Source organism: Branchiostoma floridae, chromosome 19 (genome assembly GCF_000003815.2).
Source record: "Branchiostoma floridae strain S238N-H82 chromosome 19, Bfl_VNyyK, whole genome shotgun sequence".
NCBI classification, from domain to species: domain Eukaryota; kingdom Metazoa; phylum Chordata; class Leptocardii; order Amphioxiformes; family Branchiostomatidae; genus Branchiostoma; species Branchiostoma floridae.
In genome coordinates, this window is record NC_049997.1 from 13,529,102 (window position 1) to 13,538,424 (window position 9,323).

Consider the following 9,323-nt stretch of genomic DNA (forward strand, 5'->3'; position numbering starts at 1 on the left):
CCCAGACATATGCTAATTTCGAATTCAGCGTCATATACTTGACGTTATAAAAGATTGCATATTTACTTCCGATTTTCAACGAATTAACCTTTCATAACTTGCTCATTTTTGCAGGTCTCGGCTTGTGTCCACTGGAACACATCGGCCCGGGCTTCATGCAGCCGCAGTTTAAGTGTGCGAACGGCCGCTGTATCCACGCTGAACTGGAATGTGACGGGATCAACAACTGTGGTAAACAACTATTTTCACTTGTAGTCATTCTTAAAATCTCTCGGCACTGTTTCAACGTGCAATGGAAGGATAATAATGCTTTGTTCCGACTGAATTCCTTAATGTAACTTATCATGTCAGTTCAAACAAGAGGTAGACAGGTACCTATCTAAATCATTTGTCAAGCGTAAACCTTCAGATGTTTCTTGTAATCCCTTTTGTTTCTCGTTAATAGTTGAAATGGCAGTTCAAAATTTGATGCTACGCCCTATTGTTTCTTCCGAACACTACTGAGATGATTTTGCAGTGAAATTGAAAAAGATCGATCTGTTGCTCACTGACACGCTGATATGCTGTTAATCTGTACTCCAGGTGATTCCAGTGACGAGTCGAACCTGGACCACCAGACGAACTGTGACCGGCTGAAGGACCCTCCTGGAAACAGAACGGACCTGCCCCATGCCCAAGGTACTCTCACTACTCAACAGGAATACGATGTTGTCTCCCTCCTGGAAGCTTCAAATTCGCCATCATGTACTCGAAAGCATATTGCGGTCTACATGGTCCTTGGTTCTATATCGTTCATGTGTACAGAACCCTGCATGTTGCGTTGATAAGTGTTAGGCATTCGGGTAAACAATATTCAATCTCTATAAATGGATAATATTTGTAAATTACGTTCGGACGTTTTGGGTGACAGCTATAGCTTACCTTCAAATTCAATGTCACTAGAATGAGCTGGCAGAGCGTGTTAAAACTAGAATATGTTGTTGCATGGAAACAATGAAAGCAGATTGGAGCAAAGCAAAGAACAAAGTTTAACGTATATCCATTTGACTTTATCTATTCATAATGCGATTGTTAGTGTTTATGTTTCCGCCCTCTCTTCCCCCAGTGAGCGAAGTTCATCGTCCTAGCAACTTCCCCACCACCCTGAGTGCGCATGACCAAGAGGCCACGTACGGCGGGCACGGGCTGAGTAACGGAGCCATCGTCGCCATCGTCATCATCGCTTTCGTCTCGGTGGGAATCATCATCTTCGCCGCCGCCGTGCGCTACACACGGTTCCGCGACAAATTCCAAGGAGGCGCTACTCAGAGGAGTATAGACTACGAGTACACAGAGAGCCCAGCGTACGAGCCGTCCGAGAGGGTGGCTCGGCTGGTGATACGGGACGGGAGAGCCATCATCACTCGGGGGTACATCCCCACACACAGCGTCGGGAGTACTAGTACCAGTGCCACGGATGACCGGGCGGCCTCTACACACACCTTGAACGGAGACTGTTCTAACGCAGCAAACTCCCAGGCAAACGGCCACGTGGTGCTACCGACAAGATCTGGTAGTGATAAACCAAGTTTACAGCCGTTGCTAGGAGACCGAAAGGGAAGCGACAGTGACGGTTCACTGCTGCCCTCCTACCCGCCCCCTCCTTATGCAGACCTGTATCATCAAGTCTATGATCGCACACTAGATTCCTCAGCTGTATAACACCAGGCTTGGATAGCACGAAGTTTTGTAAATATAATTATTGTACATTTGAGTGTACATATCTGTATATGTTGCTGTGTTAACATATTTACGTGAATTTATAATATTGATATCAATTTTATTGAAATTTGGAATAAAACTGCAATCATTTCTGTTTCAACAATACCTCGTCATGATGTCTTGTTTCTTTCGTGTTTAATAGAAAATGTAAAAGGGCAGAATTGTTCTGTCTAAAACAATACCCCACTAGTAGAATAAAGGAATAGCCCACACCATAGTTCAAAGACCCATCTTTGAATCAATATCTCGATCGGATCCAATGAAAACATAGACTTAAAACACGCATTAATGTAAAATCTTATGTCTCTTTATTGAATTCATTTGGCATTTGTACCGAAAGACCATGTACTACGGTGCTCAGAACCGTTTGATGAAAACAAGTGTCCACAGCACATCATGAACCCCTCATAGTACAGTAGCTGTCCATAGTACAGTACAATAGCGCTTCCTTGGAACTCATAATGGTACTACAGCATTAGATGAGGTAGTTAAGTACCGCAGTTCCAAACATTTTCGCACACGAATGTAACAACTTCAAATGCAATTTGTAATCATCAGAATGCTCAAATCAGTAAATGAGGATAATGACAACAATTCTGGCACAATATTACAAAATCATCAGCATATTATATTTCTTGCAAACATTGGTCACAGTTTCTGCATGTTTCCTAGAAGCTGAGGATCTTCTTGTCCCGCAGAAATTCCCCTCTGGGACTGCTCACATTGGGAGGGAGCAAGGCCAGGTAGATTGGTGTTTCAGCTCCTGCAAGTAAAAGTCTCTTTCAACAGATATAGCTTCATCTAGTTTTAATAGCTTCTCCCTGTTGACTCAGGCTTTAACCAGTACAATTTTGGTGAGTGATTTAGCCAACAAAGGTTTATTTAAACATTATCCTGACAGGAACACAAAACCACAGTCTGGAGGTGTCATCACAAGCCTGCTTGTCTACAGGAAAACACAGCCTACAATCAAAAGACAGCTTACAATCAAAAATTTTGCAAGCAGTAAATCTTGGACTGAGAAGTAAATTTTGAGTTGATGGCTGGGAATATGACATCGCGAGAGTCGCAGATTCTTCTCTTGTTCTTTACATACCTGCACCTTACATAAATGTGTCCTTAACTAACCTTTGTCCACTGATCTTCCTGCATTAGGACCTCCCATGTCTGTTCTCACCCAGCCTGGGCATACCTGGGAGATAAAAAAACAGAATCAAGAAAAAAGCCAACACTGAAATAAATAGACTGAATCTCACTCCACCAGGTCATACCAATGGCAGAGAACAGATGCAGACAGAGAAGCCTTGTGAAAATTTTTGGCTTGATGCACCAGGTGCAAGAGGATGAGTGATTGATTGATTGATTGAGTAAGTGAATGAGTGAGTGAGTGTGTGAGCCTGAATAAACAGTTGTTTGTGTTTGTTGCATCGATTAAGTAAGTACTAGTAAGTTACATTGTCACATAAAACACTACCATATCACCGCAGATGTAAGAAAATCCCTAATACATGTACTTTGTTGTATAAAATCATATGTACATGATACTATACCAGACTAAAAGAACCTTACATATGTAGAGCAATTCATGTACATCAGGTATTGTTACAGATAATCCATGCAAAGTGATAAGGACAAAGTCCTTACAGCATTGACAACAATGTCTGCTGCTGGATCAGCATCAAACTGCCTCTGCTGCACCATACTCAGGGCTGTCGCACCCATTTTGGACACACGGTACGCTGTGGGAAATAAACAGGATATGCTGATTATTTCCTTTGAAAGTGATGTTTAGGTTACTGTAATTCAAGTACATGTTGGTATGTAATCTCAACAGAGCCCATAACACCATAGCACTAGGCTTCAAATATACTTTGATAGTCATTCAAATATGTCCTTCTCATGCTTATAACCTCCCAAATTATACAGAATAATGTATGAGAAAACAAAACTTACCCAGTGGCTCCATCTTCCATCCTTTCTCTTCATGCACACCTGATTTCACATCACTAGATACACAAACATTTGTTAGAAAAAGTTGTGCTTGAAATTTCTGTACAATGAACAAAGTACTAGTAATACATATTATCAAATGAATTATGTCTTTGTTGTTTAGTTATATACTATTGACTTCACTGTCCATCCTGTACACTAGTACCATATACATTTCTGTGGCACTGCTGAAATCAACAAGCCATCAAGTTGAAAGTGGTGCAATGTTTCCAACTGGTAACTGAATTCCATCATTCCTGCCTTCTTTTTTTCCTTCCTTCTTTCTTTCCTCTATTCCCCATCTTTACCTGACAAACTGCTCCATCATCTGGACCAGCTCCTCTTCAGTCAGCTGTTTTGATTGGAAGGTCTGTCTGCGTTCAGGGGTGACGTAAGACAGGTCTCCCAACCCGCTGCTAACATTCACAATTCTGATGGGAAAACAATGCAAATATATACTTATTGGTGTGGTGTGTGTGTTCAGGTCTTGATGGGTCCCGAAAACAATTAGATTTTTGGCCTCCTAGTAGCTTCCTGTTTTGATAACTCGAGATCTGGAAATGCTTTGGTCATGATTTTTGAGTGGTAAATAGTTCTTGTTTGTTTTCAGATATATGTCTTGGGTTACAGGGAACAGAATCTATAGCTTTGAGGACACTTATCACAGAGTAAAGTAACATTGTACCTGGCATGAGGTTTCAGCAGTGGCATCAACGCCTTGGTAAGATTCAGGAGACCAAAGAAGTTGATTCCCATGGTAACCTCAACTTGTTCCACCAAAGGTGTGGGATTGCTACGCTGTAACAAATGAATGTGCGGATGTATGGGTATGAGTAGGACATGCATAGTAACACATGAAAAATATTGGTCTGGGTACTAGATAGTTTGTACCTCCAGTAGTGTTCCGTACCCCCTGTAGTGTCCGTATCCCCTGTAGTGTCTGAACCCCCTGTAGTGCCTGTGCCCCCTGTATCGCCTGTACCCCTCTGTATTGCCCATAACCCCAATAGTATCTGTACCAGCAGTAGTGTTCATAGTTTTCTTTTCTTTTACTAAGTCAGAGAAGCAGAATTTTAGTTTCACATTTCTGTTGACACATGACTCGGCAGGATTTGTTGACACATGACTAAGCAGAGTTTAAGTTGCACTGACCACCAAGCTACATTACATTTACATCATCATGTTACATAATGTTCTACCTTGTATCCTTATCAATATCCATACCATGTCTGACCAGTGTGGACCAAATTGAGGAGAGAGAAAGAACCATGGCCTCACCCCATACATCACCCCAGCATTGTTCACCAGCACATCCAGCCCTTGGTGCTCTTTTTCAAGGTGTTGTTTGAACCTGTGGATGCTATCCAGCGACAAGACGTCTAGTTGGTGGAACCTGGGCTGACATCCCTGCTCATTCAACTCCTTCACTGCTTCCTGTCCTTTGCTCTCATCTCTAGCTGCACAACAGGATAAAGTTACACTTAGATTTCTGTTCCATCCCATTCATCTGGCTACCATCATTGGCATCAATATGAAAATCTAGCTGACATGACATAGTATTTGAAATGCTTGGAGGATAAAGAGTACATACATGTAGATGGTAGCATAAGATATATAATAGCTGGCAGAGGAGTGTATATACTACATGTATATGGCTACCTCCTAGACCGGCTTCACTCCTCTGCCAGCTTTTGATACTATCTTATGCTAACGTAGGATGTGCTTGGAGATTATATAGATGATACATGTACATGTCTTAATTTACACACTGCAAAACTCAACAGTTCAGCATCTGCAATACTTACCAGTGAGGTACACTGTCCCATCAAACTGCTTGCACAGTCCCTTGACTATGGCTAAGCCGATACCCTTGTTTGCTCCTGTAACCTGTGTTTATACAAACAACAAAAATGCAACGTTTAAACCTACTGCACAAATAAGTTTTTTGTTAATTAGCATGCAGATACTATTATCAACTAGAAATGCTCCAGTTTCCATGAAATTGCAGGATTTTTTCTTAAGGGGAACAAAGAAAAATCCTGCAAAAAGAAATAATAAAACCTGAGTGTCAAATGTATGATGCCCTGTTCGCAAGATGAAAATGTTGTAACGTTACATAGAAGATATAACGTTATGTTAAAAAAAAAAAAAGATAAGAAAAGTCCCTCAGGTGGGACACAAACCTAATAGTTGCTGACAGAAAAAATAAAAAGAACAGGCCTGAAACATATAATAGATGTAACTTATTTTAGATAGTGGTGAGCACATTTCTGTTGACACATGACTCGGCAGGATTTCTTGACACATGACTCAGCAGGATTTGTTGACACATGACTAAGCAGAATAAGTTGCACTGACCACCAGTGTAGCTACATTTATAATGTTAACGTTACATAATGTTCTACCACAGCTTTGTAACACAACCACAGTCCTCCAGCGGCCAAATGTCCCATTCCCCATCATGACTATCGATGATATGTTGGTACTGGGTGGCCATCGGCACCGACTTTAACAGACTATGATGGTCCAGGAGCGAAAGTTGAATGAAGGTTGAGATACCCGGAAGTGAGAGAATATTGACGGGACAAGGCATAAATTCATTAAAAACAGCAAAACCAATGAGCTCTCAAAAATAGAGCGTATTTCCCTATCAAGCTATTCTACAGATCAATCGGAAAGAAACTGTCAAGCATGTTAACTGCTTGGGACGGACTTACCACAGCAACTCGACTCATCTTGACTTGGTGCGCTTTGAAGCTTTCGTAGCTATGTCTCTGTCAGAGGTCAACTTTTGGAAGAAACGATTCAATGAAGAAGGGGACGTTTTTGTAAGTAATAAAATAGTACAAAACAAGAAAAGTGTAACATGATATATACAATTAAATATATTTATAGCTACTACATGTATATTGTTATTACTATGTTTGAGGTATTAGTTTGCCGAAAATTGTCTATTCAGATGTACACAAAATACCCCGTTTTCCATAATAGACTGGCCCTATTCTGATATCGCGAGATTTCCCGTCAGTCCGAGAGTTCACATTTCAGATGAAAAATGGCGGCAGAAGTTTCTGATTGACTACACAACTCTTGCGATTATCTGCTTTGCAGGGTTGTAGAGTCGTTGTTGATGGCTTAGCAGGTAAGAAGAAATCAACGGGGAACTGTTTGTCTCCTTGTGCTGATTATGTTCGCTTGCTAAACGGTGATCTAGTTACCCAAACCCTTTCGATCAGTCATACTCATGAAAATCTGCTATGTAAATGTTCATTAGTAAATACACATAATTTGTTTTAGAAAACAAAACTTTTGTATTGTGATTTGCGTGATCTAGAATTCTTTCGACTTTGCTCGGTATGTAGTATGTAGTATGTAGACTATCCAACAGCTGATAGGTCTATCATTGGTACTGTTACTAAGAAATAGAATACTATAGATCATACATAAAGAGATAAACTTTGGTCGTGATGATTACATGTGCTTGTTGTAAATTGTGTACAAACAAGTACTGGGGTTTACGTTTTGTAGCAAAGCATTGTCAGATGATGGATGATGAAACTTCCAAGATTGGCATAATGATGCAACATCATGTATCAATCATGTATCAACTACTTTAGAAATGACTCATCTAGATCTGTCAGAACCAACAGTATGATATTTTAACTCAGAAAAGTGCTAACTGATTTTAATGTTTATTTTTCCATCTGACAGATTCCATCTGTGAGGATGGCGTCCAATCCCCTGTTCACCGGACCTAAAACAGGTAACCACCACCGACCCGGTATGTTCCAATACAACACACAACAGAACAGACTTACAGCGAGACACGGCAACATGGCCGCACCCTCAGACCAAGACAGCGTAGAGACTCCTCGTAAAAAGGCCAGACTGGATAACGCCGCTACAGGATCGGGTTTTAACGACACCTTCGCAGACGATGACGAGTTTCTGACAGCCGATGACTTGGATCAGATTGACTTCATGGCATCTCAGGCGTACAGCCAAGCAGACCCCTCAGAAACAGCACCCGCAGAGCCTAGGCAGCAGAAACAAAATGGCTGCAACATGGGCCAGGCATCCACCAGCGCAACGAGAAACCTTGTCCAGAGCAATGTGCCCAACTTCGATTCCCTAACAACAGGTTCATCTCGCGTCACAAACAACAGTTCACTTGGTAGCAGACAACCGCAAACCACGGTTGGTAAAAGACAAACCCAGGGAAGTACTAGTGGAGTGAGCAGTGCAGGCTCCTTTACTTTCAAGTCAGCAAGTGGTAGAACAACACATGTTTCAAACAGTAATGTCCTACCAAAGGGTAGTGATTGTGGTCCATTATCTACCAAGGTAATGGCTCAGAACTCCAGGGAGTTGGAGAACAAAAGAGGTGGGGGGATGACTTTCAGACAGAAGGGAGAGGTGCAAGTATCTTCTGCAGCTTCAGTAACAACAGGCAGCAACTTGAGCAAGGCAGGACCTTCATCCACAAGGCAGACAGGGCCAGATATCAACCAACAAGAACTGAATAGGCTGAAAGCAGAGTGTGATAACTATAAAAAACAGGTATGTATGAGATTGTTTCCTTTGATACTTTGCCTTAAGAACATTTAAATTCAAACATTTAAATTGTTGATTGCAAACATATCTTTAATGATTTTTTTTCCATCACAGTTGGCATCCTTGCAGGAGGAGCAGTTTGGTAAAGAGGGAGAAATTAAGATTCTCCGAGGCTCCTTAAAGAAACACCAAGAGGAAATCGACCAATTTAAGAAAGCCCGCCTGGAGGAAGAGGAAAAGAAGGTCCAAGCACAGACCTCCAAGGAGAAGGAACTGGAAAAGGAGTTGGAAAGACTTAAGACACAGCTGCAGTTCAAGGAAGCTGAAGTGACGGAGGCTCAGAACGTTGTGAAAGTCATGGAGCAGAAATGTAAAAGACTAGCAGAGGGAGGAAACTCCTCCACAACACCAGTTAACAGCCCAAAGGTGGGAGGGATTCCAGCCAAGTTCAAGAGTGAACCAAAGTCCCCCCGAACGCCGGGCAGGGGAAACTTCCCAACAAAGGAGTCCTTCATGGAGGAAGGCAAGACAAAAAAGTCACCAGGTCAGGTCAAAGGGGAAGGGTCAGGTGCTACCAACACTCCAGAGAAGAATGGTATGTAGTACACTGTAGTACTAGTACATTTCTTCGTAGTATATATAGTACACCTGTGTATGTGTTACCATCATAGCATTTGTGTAATTCAGACTCATTCTTGTGTTAAGTACATTGTATTGTCAAAAGTTTTAACTGTTAGTGTTATTATGAAGTCTATCTATTCTTCAATTCATCAAGGACTTCTTTTTCTTTTGTCAGTATCCCCAGCCAGAAAGTCTGAATCGCCTGGGGTAAAATCAAGACTCCAGAACTCTCCTGAGAAGACTAGCAGTGAGGCTGCAGAGGTGCCCCAGACAGAGAGACCACTGTCACTTGGGCTGGGGATTGTCACAGGTATTGTCACTCAGAATAGAAACACTTGTATATCTAGTGAATCAGATCACTGCAATACCTTTGCATGTATAATGGTTGAGTCACTTGA

General features: G+C 41.7%; 3 protein-coding genes across 3 annotated transcripts in view; 2 read left to right on the top strand and 1 right to left on the bottom strand.

Moving 5' to 3' along the window:
* The first annotated feature begins 80 nt into the window (after window positions 1-80).
* LOC118406582 (low-density lipoprotein receptor-related protein 5-like) lies at window positions 81-1,866 on the top strand. Its single transcript, XM_035806702.1, has 3 exons — window positions 81-231; window positions 583-678; window positions 1,106-1,866. Exons 1-3 carry the CDS (start codon window positions 156-158, stop codon window positions 1,699-1,701), a joined length of 768 nt encoding a protein of 255 aa, XP_035662595.1. The 5' UTR covers window positions 81-155; the 3' UTR covers window positions 1,702-1,866.
* A 184-nt stretch (window positions 1,867-2,050) lies between these two features.
* Window positions 2,051-6,564, bottom strand: LOC118406581 (carbonyl reductase [NADPH] 1-like). The gene is made up of 9 exons (XM_035806701.1): window positions 6,468-6,564; window positions 5,556-5,637; window positions 5,029-5,207; window positions 4,436-4,548; window positions 4,059-4,181; window positions 3,715-3,767; window positions 3,406-3,500; window positions 2,890-2,953; window positions 2,051-2,524 (listed from the first exon to the last, which is right to left on the bottom strand). The coding sequence occupies exons 1-9, from the start codon at window positions 6,483-6,485 to the stop codon at window positions 2,430-2,432; spliced, it is 822 nt and encodes a 273-aa protein (XP_035662594.1). The 5' UTR covers window positions 6,486-6,564; the 3' UTR covers window positions 2,051-2,429.
* Window positions 6,565-6,740: 176 nt separating this feature from the next.
* The window catches only part of LOC118406505, a 2,877-nt gene continuing 294 nt past the window's right edge, over window positions 6,741-9,323 (top strand). The window contains exons 1-4 of the mRNA XM_035806565.1: window positions 6,741-6,892; window positions 7,462-8,310; window positions 8,419-8,899; window positions 9,101-9,235. Coding sequence (XP_035662458.1) covers window positions 7,477-8,310; window positions 8,419-8,899; window positions 9,101-9,235 — 1,450 coding nt within the window. The 5' untranslated portion in view covers window positions 6,741-6,892; window positions 7,462-7,476. The remainder of the gene's footprint in view (window positions 6,893-7,461; window positions 8,311-8,418; window positions 8,900-9,100; window positions 9,236-9,323) is intronic.

What these genes read in the sequence shown, in the direction of transcription:
- LOC118406581 (XM_035806701.1), bottom strand. An exon ending in TGGGACAGTGTACCTCACTG is followed by an intron (nt 5,208 to 5,555) that starts GTAAGTATTGCA and finishes CCTGTTGTGCAG; the next exon opens with CTAGAGATGAGAGCAAAGGA. An exon ending in CTGCTGAAACCTCATGCCAG is followed by an intron (nt 4,182 to 4,435) that starts GTACAATGTTAC and finishes TTTTCCCATCAG; the next exon opens with AATTGTGAATGTTAGCAGCG.
- LOC118406582 (XM_035806702.1), top strand. Translation starts at nt 156, where the DNA reads ATGCAGCCGCAGTTTAAGTGTGCGAACGGCCGCTGTATCCACGCTGAA. An exon ending in TGACGGGATCAACAACTGTG is followed by an intron (nt 232 to 582) that starts GTAAACAACTAT and finishes TCTGTACTCCAG; the next exon opens with GTGATTCCAGTGACGAGTCG. An exon ending in GGACCTGCCCCATGCCCAAG is followed by an intron (nt 679 to 1,105) that starts GTACTCTCACTA and finishes CTCTTCCCCCAG; the next exon opens with TGAGCGAAGTTCATCGTCCT.